The sequence below is a fragment of the Desmodus rotundus genome, chromosome 8 (genome assembly GCF_022682495.2).
Source record: "Desmodus rotundus isolate HL8 chromosome 8, HLdesRot8A.1, whole genome shotgun sequence".
Classification (NCBI taxonomy): domain Eukaryota; kingdom Metazoa; phylum Chordata; class Mammalia; order Chiroptera; family Phyllostomidae; genus Desmodus; species Desmodus rotundus.
The window spans coordinates 11,409,485-11,434,894 of NC_071394.1; the positions used below are offsets into that span (position 1 = coordinate 11,409,485).

Sequence of the window (25,410 nt, forward strand, 5' to 3'; positions counted from 1 at the left end):
CTGTTAACGGGGGCAGGGCTTCCGCAGGCATGGGCGGGGCTTCTGTTGACAGAGGGGCGGGGCGGCTCCCTACCTCCAGCTCTACGCCAATCGGGGCGTAAAGGCCGGGGTCTAAACCCAGGGGAGCAGCCAGGTCCGGGAGCTGAGAGCCGGGCGCCGAGCGGGGTGGGGGCGCGCAGAGGGCGCGCGCGCGGGCGGGCCCTGCCTCGGCCGGCTCTTCTTTCTCCCACACCCGGCAGCCGGCCGCTGGGGCGCGCGCCTCGCCTCACCCCACCCCACACCCTGGACCCTCCGCGGGGCCTGCGGAGCTCCGAGGCCGTGTGACAGCCCGCCGAGCGGTTCCGGGTGTAGGGTTCACAGGTCAGAGTTGACTCCCTGAAAAGTGCAGCAGCTTTGAAATGCAAGATGGCGGCGGCGGGGCTCTGAGAGGCGCGGCGGCCCCTGCAGGTAGCGGCCCGAGCCGGTTCCGGGACGAGCGGGCCAGGGCTCCCGGAGGCTGCGGGTAGGAGCAGGCAGCGCAGAGCCCGTGGCTGGCGCGCGCGGACTGGACGGAGCAGGGCGGCCCCGGGGCAGAGACCCCAGGGGGGTGAGCGCGCTCGCGGCGGCGGGTCTTGGGGCGGACCTGGCGCTGGGCGTTCGAGGGGGAGGGACCTGGCCTGCCAGGGCCTGGCAGCACTACTGAGGTCCAGACCCTGAGCCTCCTTCGCGCTTTCGGGGTCTCTATGGCCGGGGAAGTAGCTGGGGGGTGGGGTGGGCTCTGTAAGGGAAAATCTCAGCCCTCCTGCCTACGGGAGGATTGAGCAACTTGGGGTTATTGAGGGGAGTGAAGACTGGGTGGGTCTTCCGGGGGCGGTACGCCGCAGGGATGGAGGACCCCAGCAATGTGGAGGGTCCTAGGGGAGGTCTGGAGCCCTGCCCTGCAGGGGCGTGTGGCCTCGTGGGGATTTAGCCACCCTGAAAGTAAGCAGAGAGTGTCTTGCTGGAGCTGAGCGCACTGGCAATTGGTGTTGGAGCCCCGAGAAGCAATTCGGGGAAAGCTGTACCCCACTTCAGGAAAGGCTGGGCACCCATTTCGGGGCCAGGCCGTGCCCCCACTTCGGGGCAAGACTCAGAGTTGAGTCCCTAAGAACTGCACTACGTTTTGAGGAAGCCCTGGAACTTAGGGTGAAGTTAATTACAGAGAATGGAAATGTCTGTCCGTTTACTCTGTCCCTTTTAGGAGGGAGACAGAGGCTGAGCAGGGGCTACTCCAAATCTAGGGCCCGAAGGGAACAATCTCTTAATCCTTGCACGGGAGGAGGGGCTGGGAAGGAGAGGGGAGATGGGAGATGGGAGAGGAAGCGGGTCTGGTGGCAGAAAAGAACCCTGGGGGATGCTCCGTCCCTGTGTGTATCCACCAAAGTTCTTAGTAAAGGGGCTTGAAATTCTTTGTTTCAGTATGACTTTCCCACCTCTCCTCTCCATGGGTAACAGTGAGGAAAGAGCAAAACCCCGAAGAAGGAACAGTACCCTTTGGTACCCTTAGGTTAGTGAAGGGTCAGGCTCTGGCAAGGCTTCCGTGAGAGACTGGGTTAGGGGAATTAGGAAGCGAAAGGGGATGGACAGAGGAGGAATATAGGGAAGAGACTGGCAGAGCGGGAATTCCACAGCGCTGTTCTGGTATCTCACACCAGCTCTAAGGAAAACCATGAGACAAACAGAAGAAAAGAAAACAACAACAACAAAAATCCCACAAAAGCAAAAAAGAAAAACATAACGGAAAAAAAAACAAAGAATATCATGAGAAGAGGCTAGTCTTTGCTCGCTGGGGGAGGGAGGGAATGTAAAGGAAAGGCTAACTGGTACAGAAATCATAATGTGATTAGGTTGGGATTTCATGCAATTTGAAAAGCAGCAGCAATTCTCTTGGAGGTGCAGAGGATGGCAGAAAGGAAAAATCACAGGACTGGGACACAGAATGGTTCACAGGGAGGAAGCGGCAGCTTCCCCCCAGGAACAGTGACTGTTGGTTTGAAGTGTAGGTACCTACGTAAATGCACCTTTAGATTTGTTGATATTGATCATTGTTTCTCCGTCTTTGTCTGAAAGCTTTAACTTGTGTTATATGGTGCTACATGGATTTGCCTCTGAAAAATTACCTTGAAAAAGTCATTTGTTTTTATGCCAGAAGTGAGGAGGAACGGGAGTTGGTTCTAACAGGGATGTTGACCCTAGTATATCATAGATTTTATTTCTCAAGTAGCAGTTCAGACTCTTGATTTTAAGCAAAAGAAATGTGAGTGCTGCCAAAGACAGTAATGTAGTAACAGGATGTAAAAGAAAAAGGGCTTTCATGAATATTTTTTCCTCTCAGTTTTTCTCTAGGAGCATTTTAGGGCTAAGCAGACTAATTTTATGCAAAATAAAATGTAAAGTCTTGGATCTTTTCAATATAGAAATGATAGCATTTCATGTATCACTGAATCTTTTTGTAAAAGAACCTCTTCCAATGCTTTATTTAGCGACCAGATAAAAATGAGAATGAAAGACAGACCTGGGTAACTGATTACAGCTACGATCCATACAGATTTCTGGAACCATTCTACTATTTTTAAAAGAGCGTTAACATATTAATGGAAATGTTTTTGAAAACACACTTCAAGTGTAAAGTAGTTTAGAGTTGCACATTTGGAGAATTTTTCACATGTGTGTTGTTCTTTGGTTTCCCTGAAGTGCATGTAGCTGTATCTAGTTTTTTATTCGATTCTGAACAGATTAGGCTGGTGACCGAGAGTGGCGTTGGTGCCAGATGGTTTGAAAATATGCTAAGGCGGAAAACATAAATGCGCCTGCACTGTGAACGCTCATTAGTAGATGCCTTTCCTTATAGCAAGCTGATTATTTCACTGAATTTGGAGGACCGTCCATAAATGATGTGCCAATTATTTCGTCTTTCATGATACTGGTATTAAAAGTTTTTAAAAATAAATGTGAATAAAGTCTTCCAAATTTTTAACTAATGAACTCCATAGCATAGGTGAGGTGGGTTCACTTTGGAGACTTTCTCCCTTTTGTATTATATTTCACATTAATACTGAGAGGTGATGTTATGATGTATTGCACATTTTCTTGCATGTAATGTTACTTCGGCACAATAATGTGATATTTGGGGCTAGTTTGCTTTAAATTGTAGCTTTGTTCTTAAATGGAAGTAGTCTTAAATTATTAAAATAACAAATGTAGCTGAGGAAATAACCTTTTTATTTACATTATAGCATTGTGAATTTGGGATTAAAAGACTCTTGCTATTTGAATATTAACAGTGTAGTCATGAGTTAACCAGACTTGCCCGACTGAAGCTGCTCATTACTAGTCAGGATATATATTTGAGTTTACGTTTTATACAGTTTCTCTTTGAAGTAAATAGTTATGTAATTTTTTTAGGTGGTTGCCAGGTTTTGGTCTTAAAGCATACTTAATCTTTCTGGTTCATAGCACCACTATTCCATAATGTATTTAAGCAGTATGAAAATGGTACTGTATACCTTTGGCCTAAACAATACGATGATATTCTTTGGAAAAGAAATATATGTGAGCAGTTTAAGAATGACATTGATTCAGGAGAGTCAAAATTGAGTAATTCCTATTAGTTTTGTTTTCAATTTGTAGATTTAGATTTTTTTAAATATCAAAGTTTAAGAAAATGGAAACACTGATGTGGTAGACATATCACATACATGTTTATAATTTTAAATAACCACTTTGTCACTAAATTTTAGTGATTTCATATTTCCCAGAGAATTTCTGACTGGTTTTTCCCCTCCCTAAAAGTCTTTCTCTTTTTTGGTTGTTGGGAGGAATGAAAGGAGGTAAAAAGATTCTGATGTTTCTAACAAAGCTTTTTACTCATACTATGTTTTTCTTCTATGTAAGTTTGTTTTCTTTACTTTCCAGTATTGTCAGCGAAGTTTGTTAAAACTTTTCTGGGTATGGGCTATACTTGGGAGTGGGGAATGGTGAAAGGACAATTTCTCTTCATTACTGTAACATTTTTTATATCAGAGGTTTGTTAGTTCTAGGAAGCACCACTTAAAATGTATCATGGATAAATGACCCCTCTTGAAGCTCAGGTCAGAGAAAATACGTGATGTTGGGGTGATGGGGGTGCTTCATGATTGAACAATGTCTGCCTGTTAAAGCCAGCTTATTCTAGCATTGCTTAATATGATCAAAGGTATGAAATGGAGAAATAAAATTATTTCCCAGACTTTTAACATATTTTATACTCTTTCAACATGTAACAAATTTTAAACAAAGACTTCCTTTATTCTATAAGTTAAAGTTAATACCTTAAGAAAAAGTCAGAAAAATCTAATTGTGGGCTTATTAATGCCAGGAAATATTCCAAACACTTTACATGTGTTATTATTTTCAGTTCTCACAGCAGCCCTATTAAATAGGTACTCTTACTAGCCCCACTTTACAGGTGAGGGGGCCGTGCCACAGACAGGCTAAGTCACTTGTCAAAGGCCACACCGCTAATAAATGACAGAGGCGGAGTTTGAACCCATGCAGTCTGGTTCCAGAGCCCAAGCTCTTCATCTTCATTTACAGTCCATCCTCTATTGCCAAAACAACTCATCTATTCTGTTGTAGAATGTATATGTTTAAGATGACTGCTTTAATTTTTGAAGTTCACTGTAATTCTAAATTTAAAAAAGGTACTGTGAATTAGAGAGAAGTGTTCTAAAATAACCCCAGTATCGGGAACTGAAATGACACCAGGCAAGTCTGCTTTCCACCCAGAAGTACTGACGAGCTCATTTGTTGCTCCTGTAGTTGTCTTGCGCCTTCACATGTCTTGGCAGCTCTTGTGAGGAGACTCCCATTTGGTAAAACATCTTAGATTTACTGTGTGATTTAAAAGTGGATTCAAATAGGTTACCAATTTCCTATAACATTAATAATTCATTTTGGAAAATAACCTCCCCTCTTCGGCAGCTGTTTCCTATCTTCTCTTCTAGTCCACATCCTTGTGGGTGGATGGCTAAGGCTAAGGAGAGGCAGAACGAGGAGATACCAGAAAATGAAATCGCAGAATCCCAGGATGCAGAGATAACAGGATGCTCCATCGTGCTTACCAGGAAAATGCTCTTTTGCTTTTCATGAAAATAGTGTATCTATTCAGCTTAAGCTTTAACCTAACCTACAAGTATTTTCCTAAAGGATTGGTGGGTTTACATTATTTCTTCGCTTAAGAGAGCTCTTGTAAACTTGTATATAGTAATAGCAGGAATCAAAGGAAGGGTATTAGGGGGAAATCATCTTCCTGAATATTCACTCACTATGGTTACAGAGTTTCAGTGCTTAAAGAACAACAAAAATGATTCAACACTTCTAAAGCATTACTTTTGTTATTTAATAACAAAACAGTTACAGTTTCTATTAAATTTTCCTGATAGGTTTAACTCTGAGTAATAAACCACAACATTTTTGGATACAAATCTGAGTTTGCAGAGAATGGTTTTCAGTTTATTTATACAATTAAATGTTTCACAATGCATTGATTGAAAAGCCATTTGGTCGTAGCTTTCTTGCAAAAATGAAATAAACACCAGTCATTCTATTAGATACCACATGTATAGGGGTAGAGTATGGCTTGCTTATTTAAATATTACTGGCTTATTGCCAGCATTGATAATCCACTCCATTCCAATTAATACATAGTAAATTTGGATACAGGTATCAGTAAGTTTATATGTAAACATAGAAACATATACCTCTTTCCAACTCTTAGTTTGAGTTTTGTAAGTCTTTTGTAAGTTTTGTGTAGTAATTGTTTACAATTCCCTATTCCTTAATCTTAGCTTTTCTATGATATTCTGTATATGTTCACACTTTGAAATTTTTTACTGAAAATAGTATAATAATGACTTGGTTGTTTTATATGATATAGAATTTTTTAAAGTGTATTTTTCAATATTTGTGTTTCTTACTAATAATGTGTTTGACATCTAGATGGTTCTTTTAAAGTTTCTAGGAGGAAATTAAATTTTTTTCAAAGTTACATTTATTTTTTAAAAGCCAAGGCATAAAATTTAAAGTTTCTTAACTAAGACTGAATCGTATTTAGAATAATAAAGTGATATTACTTTTTTTGTAGGAAATGGCAGATAGGTACTTTGGACCTGTTGGTAATGATGGCCTGAGCTAAAAACATCTCCTAATTTGAAGGGACACCCTTCCGTGTCAAAGACAGAATGCTGAGGAAGCTGTGGCAAGTACGTGTTCCATTGTTTTGGTAAGGTAAAACTCAGGTACTGAATGTGCCCAACTTAGATCCCATGACACTACATTTGGCTGAAGTTTTAAAAGCTTTTCTTTAAAAAGCAGATCTATTCCCCTCACTTTTTTTAAAGAAATGTACTTTTGCCATGACTGGTGTCGCTCCGTGGGTTGGACGTTGTCCTGCAAACCGAAAGGTCGCCAGTTGGATTACTGGTCCGGGCACATGCCTGAGTTGCGAGCCAGGTCCCCGGTTAGGGGCTTCCAGCAGGCAACTGACTGATGTTTCTCTCCCTCTCTTTTTCAAGACAATCAGATTCAAGTATTAGGGTGAATATGGACAGGAATGAATGTAATCAAAATGAAAGCATCTAAGAAATTTTGGCCAATGGTAATCTAACTTTAAAAATATAGGAGTATTGGCTGCTTCAGTCTCGAAGGAAACAGCACCATACTTCATAGTAAACCTATGTGCAATATTTATAATTGATTTTTCAATCGGTATTTGCGGAGGTACTTGTGTTGCAGGCACCGTGTCAGGTGCTGCGGTAACAGTGCTAAATGAGACAAATGAGGCCCTGAGGGCAGAGATGCTTGGTGTGGGGAAAGTGCCCCAGGTGTTTCACTGTTCTTTTGCCCAGATCCGGAAAAATGTTCCAAGGACAATTCCTGAAAATATATTTTCAATACACGGTCTATTAAAAATAGTTAATTATAGTTATAAATTTAGGATATTAATCAACTACTTTAATTTTGGTTACACATACTATTATTTAAATATTCAAATATATTTTTACATAATTACCTTTCTATTTTATTTATCTGATAATATACTGGCTTCTATAAGAATCATTAGATTATATACTATACTGTTTGAAATATTTATACTTTAGTTCAATTGTTATTTTGGACTATTCCAGAAAATATTAAAAAGATTATATAACCATTAATATGGTTGTTCACTTTTATTTTTTAAAAATTGATGAGTCCTTACAAGTTGGCATTACCAATCTAATCACGATTATATTTCAAAGTGTTTTTAAAAATTGAATGATTATATCCTGAGTGAAACAAGTAACAATTACTGTATTTTATAAAGGGGCAAGATAACAGACAGATGAATAGTTTTTCTGCCTCTCAATGATAATCTCACTTGGAATCAAGAATAGCATTCTTGTGTTAGGCTGTCTGTGACTTAACACACCTCCTTGAGAAAAGTAGAGGAAAACTATTTTCAGCAGAAAATTACTTTAGGGTCATAAATTAAATAACACAAATAGGAGCTTTCATTGTAGTGCTGGTGTGCGTACCACTCTCAATATGTCGCATACCTACCGACATGGCAGCAGAAGGTAGAAAGCCAGGGTGTTAGTGCCTGGGGACCTTCAGAAACACTTTCGCTCCTCAAATCTGGGGGTAGAGCTTGCCAGGAGAAGCCTGTCCAGCTGGGATTCTTCTTTTAATCTTTAGCAGTATTAAGGTCAGCTTTCTCAGGTGGAAAAAAACAGGAAACAGGATAGAGTTTCTAAACCTTTAAGCCTTAATTAGCATTAACAAAGAGATCTTCTGAAATTAGATTACCTTTGGCCGCAATTTCTTAGATGCTTTCATTTTTATTATATTCATTTTTGTCCATATTCACCTTAATACTTGAATTTTGATTGCCTTAAGGCCAGTTTGGAAATTTTCTTGAGGTTTCTCTTTTAGTTAACAATTCTAGATACAGTAATTTAAAAACATTTGTTGTGGGTACAAATTTGGGCTATCAAATTTCTCATTTAATTTTTTAAAAGAACTTAACTGCTGTTTCTAAATATTTTTACATTTTAGCTTTGAAAAGTACCTCAAGAGTGTAAAGACCAAAATGTTTTTGTTTGTGTTAACTTGATACCATTACTCTTTGTTTCTACTATTACTTAAGGCATTCGGTGACTTTGGTGGGTTTCTAACTTTTAGTTTTAATACAAACATGTAAAAATAAGTATTTTCAGCTGGCTAAACAGAACTGTGACTCAGAGAGAGAGAAGTGAAACTAAATAAAGTACATGGTCCAAAGAATTTTCAGTGTATGTATGAATACATATTCCAAATGATTCTCAGTTTGTGTGTTTTAGCTACCCGAAGAACAGTTTTATTTAGTTGGTACTAGGTCAAAACTAACATGATCTTTAAAAATTATAGTTATCTTCTAAATGTTCTTATTTGACCCAGAATTGGTATAAAAAACAAAGTTTGTTTTCATTCACATAAAACCTTACCAAAATAACATTCTTTTGTGGCTAACTAGGCCAATAAACTATCTGTTAATCATTTAATTTGAAGTATAAGACAGCCAAAAAAAATAAGAGGCTTGGAAATTCAGTGTAGTTATGGCTCTGCTTAACTATAAAAAAATTTGAACCTTTTTAAAAAAAATATGAAGCATAGAATTTGAAACAGTCTCTGACTTTTTATTGTGCATTCCATTGAGAATGTATATTTTAATTTCATTAAAAATGTGACATCATTAAACTGTAGTTTTCTCTTGGAAGGAAAATAATGATTCCAAGTTCAAATTTGCATTTGCTTTCTTGTAAAGACTAGCTCTTTGAAGGAATTTATCTTCCTTGTTTCATTCTCACATAGTCCACAAATCGAGACACACAGTATTCATGCATAAAACTGATTTGTCACAACAGTGTTATAGATGTTGGTAAATATTTGTTGAATGCTCATTTGCTCAATTTTAATAAGTAGAATGTTTTATATTTGAAGATGTTTTAATATTCTAATGGCTAAGGTAATTTTATTAAGTAAGGATTTTACCATTGAAAGTAATCAACCATAAAGCAAGCACAGTTGTTCTTTATAGCTCCCCTGTAAATGAGTGTTTAGTGAAGTAAAATTTATGTTATAATATTCAATAAAGATATATTTTAAAGGGTTTTTTCCAACAAATATTATTGGGGCCTTGATAGGCACTGTGTTGGGCCCTGGGGAGAGCTAAACAGACATTCTTTCTGACCGTGTAAGAACTGCCATTAGAACTGTCCAAAGTTTTTATAATGTGATGAAATAAATTTTGCTTTCATTAAATGCTCTTCTGGAGAGAAACTCTGCTGTAATAATTTTGACGAGTTAAGAATTATGAATTGATTAAGGAACAACCTATCCTCAGGAGAATAGCCAGGATGCAGGTAGAACCACGGAAATTGTCTTGGCCTAGAACTATCCCCGGAGATCATGGGTGCTCTTGAGGTTCTTACAGTCTGACTTCTCAGGCCTGGGGCAGGAGCTCCAAAAAAATATCTGGAATACACCTGAGTGCCATACAGAAAGGACCGTAGAAATATTTTAGTGTGTTTGCGATTTGTAAGGCCTCAAAACTATTGTTTGTTGTATTTTATAATAAAGCAAAGTTATAGTAATATTAAAGAAAACTTGTAACCCTGGCTGCTGTGGCTCAGTGGATTGAGTGCCAGCCTATAAACCAAAGGGTCGCCAGTTCAATTCCCAGTCAGGGCACATGCCTGAGTTTCGGGCTAGGTCCCCAGTTGGGGGTGTGCAGGAGGCAACCGATTGCTGTTTCTCTTGCACATTGATGTTTCTCTCTCTTTCTCCCACCCTTCCCCTCTCTGAAATTACAGAAATAAAATCTTTTTTTTAAAAAAGAAAGAAAACTTGTAAATACTACAACACAAAAATTTCACCCATCTCATGTGAAAAAATGTATTTTTTATATTCTCATCTTGACTTTGTCCACACATATACATATTTTCCCATAGTTATTTTATAATTAATGTGCAAATTTTGATTTTTAAAAATTTAACAGCAAATGAATATTGTTTCATATTCCTTAATTACTCTCATTTTCATTTTTGGTTTTTTTTTTTTAACATTTCCCCAGCTTTATTGAGGAATGATTGGCATACAATTGCCCATACTTAAAATGTATGATTTCATGAATGTTGGCTTAATTACTCTTTTGATTATCTTTTTTAATGGCAGTATAACAATTCATTGATTTGATCAGTTATTTTTTAACATTTCTCTACTGAGGGGTTAACTGAAAATAGTTTTCAAATGTAATGATATTTACAGTACTGGATGCATGCAGAGCATAATTTTCCCTTATTGGCAGACTTCACTTTAATTGTGTTTCAGTTGCAAAGCCACTTCCCTACTCAGTTGTGCAACTGAACTCTAACCCCCCCTTTTGCAGGTAAATAGTACAAGTTTCCCCAAATTGATTTTGAGCTCTGTTTCCAGTTGACCTTCAAATAGAGGATGGAATGTCTGTCAGCTAATAGAGATTTCTGTATGGCAGTCGCCCTGTCCCAGCTCCACTGCACTTTAATGATAAAGAACTTGAATTGGAACTACAACATAGAAATTTGTATTCTATATTTTTACCCCTTCTGCTTTTTCATTCAACTTGTGTGGCTTGTCAGCTGATTAAGTTCCCTGACAGAGAGATGAAGGGAAAGAGAACACCACTAAATAAATAGTATTTCTTCATCTCCGAAAAGAATTTTTCAAGGACTGGAAAGTAGCATTAATTAGTTATCTACTGTGTATCAGAGTGTGTGAAGCATTTTGATCAGCCTGTGAGGTCGATACCACTGTTTTCATTCTGTCCAAGGCGGCCCTCTCTGTTTCACTTGTAGAGGCCTCCTCCAGTGTGCTCATGCACCGTAGTTCCCGACACTGCCTCTCTCACTGCACTGGTCATAGTTACTCTGAGTAGCTGCTTGCTGACCCTCTGCCGTGTTCACCTGCTAGTACCTGGCCGACCAGAGACCTTTTGTCTTTGTCACCGCTGTATCTCTAGTGCCTGTAAGTGCCTGGCACATGGTTGCCATTCATCGAGTACTAGATGAATGAATGTGTTGAATTGAAGAGTCTTGGTTTTATAGGTGGGAAAACTGAAGTTGATACTGAGCAACTTTTCCAATCATCTAACTACCAAGTGACAGAGGAGACTCCAAAACCTGTGGTTTTACGTTACACCACAGTGCCTCTATGAATTTATCCCTCTGGGCCTGGGTTCCTTCTTCCATAAAAATGGGGTGATCGCACTGAGGCCCTTGCTTCCCCCCAAATGATGACTCTTCATAAGGATGCCAAGGGTGCCTTTGTTTGTGCCTTGGTTTATTTTTAGGCTATATACTATATAGGTATTACAGTAGAATTGAGCCATTAGACCTAAATATTAAGGCTCTTTTGGGAATTCTCAGAATCCCTTTAGAAATATGTTAAATAATATACCAACTCTGGTTTTGTTAGCAAAATGTGAGCAAACAGTTTTAGGAGTAAAGAGGAAAGAGTATATAGTTGGGTATAGAATTAACCTGAGGTTGACGCAATCTGTAATACCTAAGATAATCAGATTTTTAGGCTTTGTGTTATTGAAGACCTTGTTTTTAAAAAGCCTCTGTTTTAAGTAGCTTATTTAAATTTAGTTACATTGCCAAGACCAGTGCTTTTAAAGAAAAGGCACAATTGTGTGTATACATCATTAGATTGTAATATAACATATGTTTTGTAATTTTCATGACTTTAGCAAAAAATATTTAAGCTTTTCAAATTTGCTTATGTCTGCTTAAATTCTTATGAACTGACCATTCTGAGTTAGTAAACTATAAGAAAGAGAAATAAAAGTTAGTATTTGGTAGCATATTCCTATTTTTACGCTAGATAAGATAAGAAGTAAGCTTAGCTTAAGAGTTAGAGAGCCAGAATAATAAAGAGACCTTAGCTCCTCAGGTTTCCCTTCTGTGTCTCTTAACAGGAACTGGCTACTTCATTCTACGCCTGGGTGCCTGCCTTCTGCAGTGACACCTGAAAGGACACATGAAATTCACTTCAGATTAGTTTTCAAATTTCATGGCTCAGCAGTGGCAAGCTGGGGAGGCTTTTTGATGAAACTGATATATTCTCTTGAAAGTGTTTACGTTTTTAAGGCAAAGGTTTTCAAACACATCTTGGAACCCATCATCGGGGGAAACAGGGATTATGGGGATCCATGGGATGGGGTCAGGGGGTAGTTCAGACTCTTTACTTCTCCAGTCAGACAGCTATTCTTGTATCTGTTTTAGGCTGGGCCTTCTCATAGAAATTTGTTGGAAGAAAGGGCTCCCCAGCTTAAAACAAAAAGTTTGAAAACCACCACTTTCAGGAAAGGTAGTTTCAGGAAAAAAACTATATTTGACATTTTTTTTAAATTCCACCTTTCAATTACAGTTTACAATATTATTCTGTACTAGTTTTAGCTGTACAGCATAGTGGGTAGACAGTCATGTACTTCACAAAGTGATCCCCCCAGTACTTTCAGTACGCACATGGTACCATACATAGTTATTACAATATATCGACTATATTCCCTATGCTGTACTTTACATTCCTGTGACTAGTTTATAACTACGATCTGTACTTCTCAATGCCTTCACCTTTTTCACCCGGTTCCCTAAGCTCCCTCCCCTCTGGCAGCCATCCGTATGTTCTCTCTCTGAGTGTTTCTGTTTTCTTTGTTTATGTTTTTCTTTAGATTCCACATATATAAGTCAAATCATATATTTGTCTTTCTCTGACTGACTTATTTCACTTAGCATAATATCCTCTAGGTCCATCCATGCTGCTGCAAATGGTAACATTTCATTCTTTTTTATGGCCAAGTAATATTCCATTGTATATGTTTACCACCACTTTTTTATCTTCTTTTCTATTGATGGGCACTTGGGTTGCTTCCATTATCTTGGCTATTGTAAATAATGCTGCAATGAACATGGGGTGCATATCTCCTTTTGAATTAGTGTTTTGGGTTTGGGGGGTATATATCAATACCAAGAAATAAGCACTGGGTCATTAAAGACAGTTCCATTTTTAATTTTTTGAGGAACCTCCATACTATTTTCTATAGTGGCTATATCAATCTGCATTTCCACCAACAGTGCAAAAATTTTCCCTTTTTTCCACATCTCACCAGCACTTGTTGTTTGTGGACTTATTGATGAAAGGCATTCTGACAGGTGTGAGGTAATACCTCATTGTGGTTTTATTTGCATTTCCCTGATGATTAATGATGTTGAGCACCTTTTCATGTGTCTATTGGCCATCTGTATGTCTTGTTTGGAGAAGTGTCTGTCTGGGTCCTCTGCCCATTTTTTAATGGGATTTTTTTTGAGGTTGTATGAATTCTTTATAAATTTTGACTATTAAGCACTTATTAGAAGTATATCTTTTGACTTTTAGCTACTAGTAGACCCTAATTAATATCAATGCCTATCACCGTAGAATAACAATCACAAAATAGCTTACTCCCCTGCCCTTCCCTATTTCCTCCTTCACTGTCAGACATGTGGGTGCTGCTCATTTGTAGTTCTCCATTCACTTAAAGCTTTTTGAGGAATTCCCTGTTTGTAATGACCAAAAAATGATCAAACAGCTACGTTAACACTTAAACAAAGTAGTGGTGTCCCTATTGAATTGAATAGGGGAGGTGGAATTAGCTTACTTTATGTCATGAAGAGAGAGCATCCAATTTCAGATTTCTTTATATTCCCTTAGAAATCAAAGATATTTTATAGAAAAAAAAAGAGAATGACACCTCCAAGAGTAGGGAATTGGACTGCTGACACTGCTGTTATTACTAAACTGATGGCCTTTATTTTATAATGTGGGACCTCAGGGAACAGGTGCTTTGAGTCCAGCTTCCCATCTGTTGCTTGGACCCATCAAAGGATATGTAGTATGTATTGGACTAATCTCAGTGAGGAGAATCTTACCACCTTCAAAGGCAGGGTATTCTCTCTCTGGACAGCACTGTTTCCTAAAAATGTTTCTCCCTTTCCTGAGTCAGTGTATCTCCTCCTAGAGACCTGGTTTTGCTTTATAATCTTTGAAGTAAACTTTTTCTCCTCAGTTCAGCTAGGACAAAGAATATGCTAGTAAATGAATAGTTCTAGTCTGTGGTAGAGAATAAGAGCCCTTATTCATTTCATTCATTTTTACTTCATGTAGACTTCAGAAGCACATCAACTTTAATGGATTTAGCATCGGAATTTTATTGGAAATATTTTTAAAATGTATTTGTATGAATATAACGTACTTTTTCTTGATGCTTTAAGGTCATTCATGTGACTTTCAGGTACTGTTCTCTACGATGATGCCCTCATGGCGTGTTGAGTTTTTTAAGATTTTATGTATTTATTTTTAAAGAAAGGGGAAAGGAGGAAGAAAGAGGGAGAGAAACATTGATGTGTGAAATGTTGATCAGTTGCCTCTCACATGTGCCCCAGCCTGGGACTGTGCCCACAACCAGGCATGTTCCCTAACCAGGAATCAAACTGTTGACCTTTTGCTTTGTGGGACAATCCTCAACCTACTGAGCTGTGCCAGTCAGGACTAGTTTATTATTTTTATTTTTTTTTATCCTCGCTCAAGGACATTTTTTTCATTGCCTTTAGAGAGATGGAAAAGGTGGGGGGAGAGAGAGAGAAACATTGATCTCGTATGCTCCCCAGCCAGGGTACATGTCCCAACCGGGGATCGAACCCACATCCTGACCAGGAATCAAACCCACGACCCTTCAGTCTATGGGACGATGCTCCAACTGAGCCACACTGGCTAGGGCATGTTGAGTTTTGTAGGACGGTTTTCCTATTCATTGTGGTTCAAGATAATAAAGTCCTACTTCCTGGCTTCTTATATGCAAAGGGGATATAGAAATGAACAAGATGTTGGCCAAGATAGCTCAGCTGGGAGAGCATTAGGTTAAAGACATAAAGGTTGCTGGCTCAGTCCAGAGTTTCAGGGGCTTTGTTATATCTCAATAAAGCTATTACTTAAAAAAAGAAGAAAATACTGAAACACACACCTATAATGAGGAGTAGGTTGTGGGACAGAAGTGGAACAGTTCTCTACTACAGCACGGTCAATACTAGACCAGAAAACAAACCGGGGAGAAGGCCAGGCCAAGTTAAAACAAGAAAGGTGAACAGTAAGGCAGACAGAGAGATCCTCCCACCAAGTGCACAGTCGTGTGCTCTGGCACAAGGGTCGGCCTGCGTCGAGTGTCCCGGGAACAGCAGTTATTTCTGCTGTGCTTAAAGCGTAAGGAAACAGGAGTCGGGAGAGAGGTGGCAGGGGGTTGAGGTTGGGGCCACGTTGTGAAGGGAACTGTGTGTAGCTTCAGGAGTTTGGACTTTATTCTTTCATCAACTTCAAGTCAGGAGACTGGTATGATTAGATGTGTTTTATAAATTCTGGTAGCATTGTAGGAAATGATTAAGAATAGTTTCTGAAACTTTGATCATTCATATTCTGTCTTTGCTTCTTTGCCATACTTGGGCATGCTTTGGGGATGATGGGGTAGACCAGTAAGAAGAGGGCTTAGCTGATGGATTGAATTTCTTATACACTTAATGGTCATAGTCCCTGAGTATCTGTGACTGCTTTTTATAGTTTTAAAGTCCCTCCCTTGTTAACATATTACCATTTCACACTGATAATAGTCTTGCCAAAGCAAACTCTTTCCCCAACTTCCCTTCCAATATATAGCTAGCTGACAAATCCAAATAAACAAGCCCACGGGCTGACCCATGAGGACAGTACATAACCTTCAGTGAGCTGGCTTGGCGACATCTATTTTGATCCTTAGAGGACTTTTTTTCCTGGGTCTGGTCTTATTCGAGATTTTTGTAACTGAGCAACCCAACAACTTCATATGAGTGAAATATAACTGTAATTTGTTTTAAAGATCCTAATCACTCATTTAAAAACATTTTTAAATTTATTTTAATGTAGGTGATTGGAGTTGTGCTTCAAAAATTTCAGCAGTCCAACCGTATTTTATCTGCCAACAATAAGCTCTTTACTTGATTGCACCATGAAAAAGCTGCTAATGAGACTTGTTGAGCACAAAAACGGACTTGAAGAACCAAAAGCCATTGTTTTCAAATGAAAAATACTGAACGATTTTAAGCCTCAGTGCTTTTTAATCACCACTGAGGTTTTCCCCATAACAAAAGAATGGCAAGCAGGCGAAAATCAACAACCCCCTGCATGGTCCTTGCCAGTGAACAGGATCCGGACCTCGAGCTGATATCAGATTTGGATGAGGGGCCTCCTGTGCTCACGCCTGTGGAAAACACCAGAGCAGAGAGTGTCTCAAGCGACGACGAAGTTCATGAATCTGTGGATTCTGACAATCAGCAAAATAAAAAGGTTGAAGGTGGCTATGAATGTAAATATTGTACTTTTCAAACTCCAGACCTAAATATGTTTACTTTTCATGTGGATTCAGAACATCCCAACGTAGTGCTAAATTCTTCCTATGTTTGTGTCGAATGCAATTTCCTTACCAAAAGGTATGATGCACTTTCCGAGCATAATCTGAAGTACCACCCAGGAGAAGAGAATTTTAAGTTGACTATGGTGAAACGAAATAACCAGACAATCTTTGAACAAACCATAAATGATCTGACCTTCGACGGTAGTTTTGTTAAAGAGGAGAACTCAGAGCCCGCTGAATCTACAGAGGTTTCTTCTTCGGGAATATCTATCAGTAAAACGCCTATCATGAAAATGATGAAAAGTAAAGTGGAGAACAAACGGATCACCGTCCATCATAACTCGGCCGAGGACGTTCCCGAAGAGAAAGAGAAGGAGATCAAACCGGACCGGGAAGAAACGGTGGAGAGTCCAAGTTCTTCAGCTTCCGAATCTAATACCAGTACTTCCGTTGTCAACAGAATTCACCCACATGCCGCCACCACGGTGGTGACCCCAGCGGCAGTTCTTCCCGGGTTGGCCCAGGTAATCACGGCCGTGTCGGCCCAGCAGAATTCCAGTTTGGTCCCCAAAGTCTTAATCCCTGTTAATAGCATTCCGACCTACAATGCTGCGCTGGATACCAACCCACTTTTGCTCAATACCTACAACAAGTTCCCTTACCCAACGATGTCAGAAATTACTGTTCTTTCTGCTCAAGCGAAATACACAGAGGAGCAGATCAAGATCTGGTTTTCAGCCCAACGCCTAAAACACGGCGTGAGCTGGACTCCCGAGGAAGTAGAGGAGGCAAGAAGGAAGCAATTCAATGGAACAGTACACACTGTACCTCAGACCATAACTGTTATCCCGACTCATATTTCCGCAGGGAGTAACGGCTTACCGTCCATTTTACAGACGTGCCAAATAGTTGGCCAGCCCGGCCTGGTCCTCGCACAAGTAGCTGGGGCGAACGCCCTGCCGGTGACGGCGCCCATAGCCCTGACCGTGGCCGGGGTGCCGAGTCCCAGCGGCGGCCCGAAAAGCCAGGCCCCCGCCGCCCCGCCGCCCGCCGCCAGCCAGCCCGCGGCCCCCGCGCCCCCGCTCGCCGGGCCCGAGTCGGCGCCGGCCCACGCCGACTCCTCCGGCCTGCGCGCGAAGAAGACTAAGGAGCAGCTGGCCGAGTTGAAAGTCAGCTACCTTAAAAATCAGTTTCCCCTCGACTCGGAGATTGTCAGGCTCATGAGGATCACGGGCCTGACCAAGGGGGAGATTAAGAAGTGGTTTAGCGACACGAGGTACAACCAGCGAAACGCCAAGAGTAATCAGTGCTCACATCCCAGCCACGACTCCCCCGCCCCCATCGTCATAGACTCCAGCGACGAAACGGCCGAGTCCCCCACGGCCGCCGCCTCGCAGCACAGGCCGGCCTGGAGCCCTTGCCCCGACTTCGCGCCCCAGAGGTTCAAGGAGAAGACGGCGGAGCAGCTTCGGGCCCTTCGGGCAAGTTTTCTCAGCAGCTCCGTCCTGACCGACGACGAACTGAACCGGCTGCGAGCGCAAACCAAACTGACCAGGAGGGAGATCGATGCTTGGTTCTCGGAGAGGAAGAAATCGAAAGCTGTGAAGGAAGAGAAGATGGAAGTAGAGGAAGCGAACGCGGGTCGCTCCAAAGAAGAGGTGGGAGAAGCTCCGCCCGCAGACGAGCCCACTGCACCCAAGGCAGGGAGCGCGGGCAAGGTGTGCAAAAAAACCCCCGAGCAGTTGCACGTGCTCAAGAGCGCCTTCGTCCGCACCCAGTGGCCGTCGCCGGAGGAGTATGACAAGTTGGCCGAAGAGAGCGGGCTTGCGAGGACAGACATAGTGAGTTGGTTCGGGGACACCCGTTATGCCTGGAAGAATGGAAACTTGAAGTGGTACTACTACTACCAAAGCTCCGGTTCCGGCGGTGTGAATGGCCTGGCCTCCCTCAGGAGAAGGGGGAGAGGGAGGCCCAAAGGCAGGGGAAGAGGAAGGCCCCGCGGGCGGCCTCGAGGGGGCAAGAGAGTGAACACCTGGGACAGGGGGCCGTCGCTCATCAAATTTAAAACTGGAACCGCAATCCTTAAGGATTATTACCTGAAGCACAAATTTCTTAACGAGCAAGACCTCGACGAACTTGTGAACAGATCACACATGGGCTATGAGCAGGTCAGAGAGTGGTTTGCTGAAAGACAGAGAAGATCAGAGTTAGGGATAGAATTATTTGAGGAAAATGAGGAGGAAGATGAAGTCATCGATGATCAGGAAGAGGATGAAGAAGAAACAGATGACAGTGACACTTGGGAACCCCCGCAGCATGTGAAGCGGAAGCTTTCTAAATCAGATGACTGAAATGTAAGTTTTTAAGCTGCGTGTGCATTCACCTACCACACACATTTTTAGAGCAGCCACCTGGTGATCTGTAATCTCTGCTTGTGCTAGTTTTTTCCTAAAATGGGTTTTCTTACCTAATAACAGAACTAGGTGCTAAGGGTATAGCCAACAAATATGATTATCACACAGAGTCTGGTTATTTTGTAAAGTTTAATGTTGCTTTAATTATTTATTTTTTAAATGAAGTTTTTCTAATCTGTTGTAAGCGCAAGCTACCCATTCTGTAGGAAGGGAGACTGGTAGGCGGGAGGGAATTCACAAATACTAAAGATAACTAAAATGTATTTTTTTGCAACCCTCCTTCAAATTTTTTGCCTATTTAAGGAAAGAATTCAAAAATGAACACTAAAAAGAAGGGGGAAAGTATACTGAAGGAAAGATTTGCCGCAGGGGTGAAGATTGCTCAGTTTTAGAAAACTAGGTGAAAATGGGTATCTTTTTTTATTCATTGTATTGCCCCCAAAATACTAGATTTTTAACTAGAGTTTAAAAATGCTTTATGTATTAAAATTGCTCAATATTTTTTCTATTAAAAGCCAAAGGTCTGTTCTGGCTTATATATAAATCCATGTTTGCTTAGGTGGCATCTGTTTTTGAAAACTGTAATAAAAATTATTTCTGTATTAGAGGTCAAAAGGTAAACAACAAATTCGATATTAAGTTAATTCAATTGCCTAAAATGTATTTTCATTCTTTGATAAAAAAACAAACCTGCCACCGGCAGAAACACTATATTTGTTTAAAAATATGTCTCTGAGGTCATGAAAGTTCAAGTAAATACGCTTTAAATTTAAAGATTTGGCATATTCCTTAAAATCTTCATTCTTTAGGTTGGGTTAATTAAAATTTCACTATAGTTGCAAATCAGACACCTGATTTGGAGTTAAGGACTTTGATTCTTAATAGTTTGGGGACTCAATAGCATAGTTCCATTCTTTACTCTCAGATTTTGAGTGTTCCAGCAATGCAGTTGTCATGACATGTTGGTACATGTCTTATCAGTAAGTAGTCCAGAAGCATCTTACCAGAAATTACTGCAGCGTTGTCACTCCGGAAAGGAGAGAAAGAGGCACAGGCCCTTGTGATGATACATACGAGCATATTTGCTTACTTCCCTGGCTTTACGCATCCCTACCCCATCCTCTACTGTTACGCTTTCTTATTCTGCACAGTATCTGCTTAATTCTCCCAAGTCTTCCTCCCTGCTCTTATTTATTTTGTTAAAACAATTAACTTACAGAGAGCTTAATATATACCAGACACTATGCTTACTGCCAGCAATCCTTTTCCAGGTTTTCTTTTCATTAATATTACTCTTCAGGCAGAGAAACAGATGAAACTAAAAATGCACCTACTTTTGAATAAATCTCTTCAGGTTAGAGAGCAAAATGCATTGTAAGCCACAGGCAGTCGAACAGCTACCCTGAAGTGCGGTCCTCCATTTCCTAGTGTCGGAGAACCTCAGGAGAGGCTTTCTCCTGACCCAGATGCATGAAATATTTTTAACAGGCATTTTTTTATTGCTAAACACAAGCATGCACGCTCAGCCAAGATTAAATCAACAACATTTTTGCCACAATGAATTGTTGTTGTAGTAACCTCTGCAGTGGTTTTGTAGGGAATTTCTGTCCTCTAAAACGTGAACTTTTTAATATAATTTAATTTGACCTTACTTTATGTGGATTATTCTTATGTATTAATACTCTTATAGGCACTATGGTAGAAAAGAATTCCCACAAAGCCAAAGTTTTCAAAAAAAAATTTGTGTCATATATTGTCATACATGTACTTTTGTGGTGCATATACAGGCTTGCCTTGCTTTTAAAAAATGCCAAAGTCTAAAATTATAAGACATTAATTAGCAAGTTATCATTGGCTTAACAAAATAATTTCTCATTTTACAAAAGGATTCAACATAAGTTTCCTCTAAATGGTTACTTTTTCATTTAAATGTGGTTCAACTTGCAAAAAAAGTAACCAAACCTTTCCAAAATAGTTACTGCAAAAAGTGAGATACAGTGGTCCCCCCTTATCCTCGGGTGGGCATGTTCTCAGACCCTCTGTGGATGCCCAACACTCGGATAGTGCCAAGTCCTATACAAACTATTTTTTCTGTACACGCATACCTATGATGAAGTTGAATTTGTTAATCAGGCACAAGAGATCAACGATAACCAATAAAATAGAACAATTATAATAATATACTATAATAAAAGCTACGTGAATGTGGTCTCTCTCTCTCTCTCTGATAACCTAGAGAGCTACTAAGTAACAAACAAGCAGGTGGCATAAACAGTATGGATTTGCTGGACAAAGATGATTCACGTCCTGGGTGGGACAGAAGGGGGGGGTGAGATTTCATCATGCTGCTCAAAACAGCATGCAATTTAAAACTTATGAATTGTTTATGCCTGGAATTTTCCATTTAATATTTTTGGACTGTGGTAGACAAGTAATTGAAACTGCAGAAAATGAAACCATGGATAAGGGGGATTACTATACATATATATGTCATTTGCACAAGCCAGCCTTGTACAGTAAGTCCTCACTTAATATTGTCAGTAGGTTCTGTGACTTTAAGCAAAGTGACCTATAAGGAAACCAATTGTACCGTAGGCTGATTGATGTAAACAAGAGTTAAATTCCTGCAGCATCTCATCAATGTTACAATGAAATGATATTGAACAAATCAGTGTCATTCAAGGACCTGCTGTATATAAGTAGAAAAAAATACAAGAGTTTAGATTTCATAGTTTATTACAAATACTGACAATGAAATATATACTTCCTACTAATGATTTTTAAATAAATTATTACATATAGGTGAAAATGTCCATAAGCAAATCTGGTTTATGTACAACCAGATTTTATCCGTAGGAGTTGCACACAAAATCCAGTGCGTTATATAATATATATGTGGCACATACAGGGTCCGGCAGAAGTAACGCCTGCTTGAGTGTGGTTGGCACGGTAATAATATGGGTGTACTAATTTATCATTGGTTTTTTAAAAAGATTTTATTTATTTATTTTCAGAGGGGAAGGGAGGGAGAAAAAGAGGGAGAGAAACCTCAATGTGTGGTTGCCTCTCATGCGGCCCCCACTGGGGGCCCGGCCCTCAACCCAGGCATGTGCCCTGACCAGGAATCAAACCGTATCCGTTTGGTTCGAAGTCTGGCGCTCAATCCACTGAGCCACACCAGCCAGGGCTTAATTTATAGTTTTAGTTTGAACATTTCACCTAAATATCAGAGGGTGTGCTAAATATCATTGTTATGTTACAGAATTACATGCTTATGATTTTATAACAAAAGATTTTGTAATAAAAAAGGGCATTGTTTGTGCTGGACCCTGTACATAAGATATAGTGCATATATATGATCTGTGAGTGACTACAGAGTATGTGTCTTTATGACTAATTTATATCATTTTTGCTTCTAAAAGTGGTAAATATTAAAATATGGTTTTCTTTAAATTTTTAGTTTTCTTTAATTATGTTTTTCTTTTATAGCTGCCTAAAACATTGGAGGAGAATCAGTTCTTCAACTCAAGATGTCTGATTTACTGTGAATGGGCCCAATATTTAATGACACTGAAAACGTTTGGGGACATACACATTCTCAAAAAATAGGATCCAGTACCCAAAAGAAATGGAACTTAATGTTGTGCCAAAGTTAAACTACTGCAGCTGGTGAAAGTTCTGCAATGTAAATAGAACACTAATTTAAAAACAAATTGTAAAAATTCAAATTTTAATACAGTGCATTTTTATCCTGCTATGATGGAGACATTCTGACTCTTAGACTTTCGAAGGGGGTTCAATGACCACTAGAGCTTGTCCTCATGTTTTGTCCAGCGTAACACTGTATGTCTAGTACGACGGGCCTTATTGTCTGTATTCTTTGATATGTGATTGAGCTAATAGCTTTGAATGACCAAACATTTTCCAGAGTAAAAATTGTTAGAAACAGGAAAAAGAGACCTGATTTATTTCTGTGTCTTATTTATCAGGCCCTGCACGAAAATTAAAAGTTGTGCATGGGCTTATACATTCTCAATGTAAGTGAAAATACAGCCTACTGACACATGTTGGAACAGTGCGGTTTTATGGTATTATTGGCTCTTAATGATGGGATCTTTCACAGATACCACTGTTATTACTTGTAATGCCTCTGTTACTTTTTTTAATTCAAAGCTGAATTTGCTTTTTATTAAACTGAAGATAATCAACACTGAAGAAGGACAAGAAACTGGCGTTAAGAATTTGGATAGGGTGAAACTCTGAAATAAATACTGTACCAATCATATGGAAATCAGAAATGTTTGTACTGGTGTCAGATCAGAATTTTCAAGAATTATCTTTCAGTGAAATTATACTTTGTGTAACAATTTCAGTGAATAGAAAAAAAATTCTGAACTGATCATAATGAGGTAAAAGTTAGCTTTTCACTTGTGAATCATGGAAGTGTTCATTGTTAACTCTCGCGGAATCAGAAGACTGAAAGTATCTACTAACTTACACACTTTGTAAAGACAGGTGCTGTTCATTCATGTTGAGAAGGACCCTTTCTTTTGTGACTATAGGACCATTTTTCAAGATATGCTTTCTTCATAGAAGAAATGTTCAGTTTATTTAGCTTTGGATTTAAAAAAAGTTGTTTTTTTTTTTTCTGAATGACCAGATGTAGTGGGCTTGGTCAGTTTAATCTGATTTAATGAATAATAAATATTAAATTCTTGTTTTTACCTAAATGTTTTTCGATTCATGAAAATATTATGGAAAAGCCTTGAATATGCATGTGGCTTTCATTTTTGTAAACTTTTTATTTTTTAACTATAGCTTTATTAGTAATTCCAAAATGCTGCAGTTTAGCCGATTTCCTCACCCAGACAGCTGGCTTTGTGGGTGGCTTTGTCATACTACTGTTGACTTTTTAAAAGAGAAGCAATGTAAAGACTGTAACAATTTAATGCACTAAACTGTTCTTTCTTTTACACGTTTGAAAACTTCTTACAGCACTCTGTAATATAACAATTAAATTGCTCCCTTTTTTAAACCATTGCTAATGTGATCTGAGTTTTGCTTGGCAATAATTTTCACGTTTTCAAAATTTGAAATGTCAAGTATTAGACAAGTATGAAGCCTTTGGATATATTTATATTGTTTCCCTTACAATATGTTAACTTTGTATAGCTGTAAATAACTATTAGTAATTGTTCCTTCTCTTTTATAGACTTGGCACTTAATTCTGCTCTGATGTTTGCTAGCTTTCGAATATATCTGACAGAGCAAAGAACCCTCTCTTGGTTGTGTCCTTGAATACAAAATAAAAGTAAGCTGTGGTTAGTAGTTTTCAGTGATTTTTTCCCCCATTGCGTTAACTGAGTTTTTTCAAAATCTGGTGAAATATACATAACGAAATTGACCGTTGTATCTGTTTTTAAGTGTACAGTCAAATTGCATTAATTATATTCACAGTGTTGGGCAACCATCACCACTTATTTCCAAAATGTTTTCATCATTCCAAACAGAAATTCTGTAACAGTTAAGCAATAACTCTCGATTTTCCCTCCCCGATAACCTTTAATCACTTTCTATTTCTATGAATTTGCCTATTCTTGATATTTCAAATAAGTGGAGTCATACACTTGTCTTTTTGCGTCTGGCTAATTTCACTTAGCATAAATGTTTCTAAGATTCACTCATGTAGCATATAGCAGAACTTCATTCCTTTTTATGGCTGAATAATAATCCCGTGTGTATTTGTGTGTACCGCATTTTCTTTATTCATCTGTGGGTGGATGGACACTTGGGCTATTTCTACATTTTGGCCAGAAAAATGCTGCGGTGAACATGGCGTACGGTTATCTGATTGAGTCACTATTTTCGGTTGTTTTCTGTGTATGTATTTAGGAGTGGAATTGCTGAGTTATATCATAATTGCATGTTTAAATTTTGAAGAACCATCAAACATGTGCATGGTCTCCCTCATTATTAACAGCCCCCACCAGAGTGGTACATGTGTCACAACTGATGAGTCTGCGCTGACACATCATTATCACCCAAAGGTCATAGTTTGCATAAGGGTTCACTCTTGGTGGTGTACATTCTATGGGTTTGGGCAAATGTGTAATGATGTGTATCCACCATTACAATGTCATACAGAGGAGTTTCACTGCCTGAAAAATCCTCTGTGCTCTTCCTGTTCTTCTCTCTCTCCCCTCAAGCCCTGGGAACCACTAATCTTTTACTATCTTCATAATTTTGCCCTTGTCTAGAATGTCATATATTGGAGTTATTCAGAGTGCAGCCATTTTAAATGGGCCTCTTTCACTTGGTAATAGGCATTTAAAGTTCTTTTATGTCTTTTCGTGGCTTAATAGCTCATTTCCTTTTAGTGCTAAGTAATATTGCATTGTCTGGATGTCATGTACTGAAGGACATCTTGGGTGCTTCCAGGTTTGGGCAGTTATGAATAAAGTG

The 25,410-nt window shown here is 39.5% G+C and overlaps 1 protein-coding gene across 2 annotated transcripts; it reads left to right on the forward strand.

Moving 5' to 3' along the window:
- The first annotated feature begins 50 nt into the window (after positions 1–50).
- Positions 51–23,988, forward strand: ZHX1 (zinc fingers and homeoboxes 1). 2 transcript variants are annotated; one of them, XM_045181463.3, is made up of 4 exons: positions 51–447; positions 6,143–6,260; positions 16,048–18,888; positions 22,438–23,988. In XM_045181463.3, exon 3 carries the CDS (start codon positions 16,273–16,275, stop codon positions 18,883–18,885), a length of 2,613 nt encoding a protein of 870 aa, XP_045037398.2. In that variant the 5' UTR covers positions 51–447; positions 6,143–6,260; positions 16,048–16,272; the 3' UTR covers positions 18,886–18,888; positions 22,438–23,988. The 2 variants fall into 2 exon arrangements, with proteins under 2 accessions (XP_045037398.2, XP_053785629.1); XM_053929654.1 differs by lacking the exon at positions 51–447 and having other exon boundaries at positions 6,143–6,280.
- Positions 23,989–25,410: the final 1,422 nt, after the last annotated feature.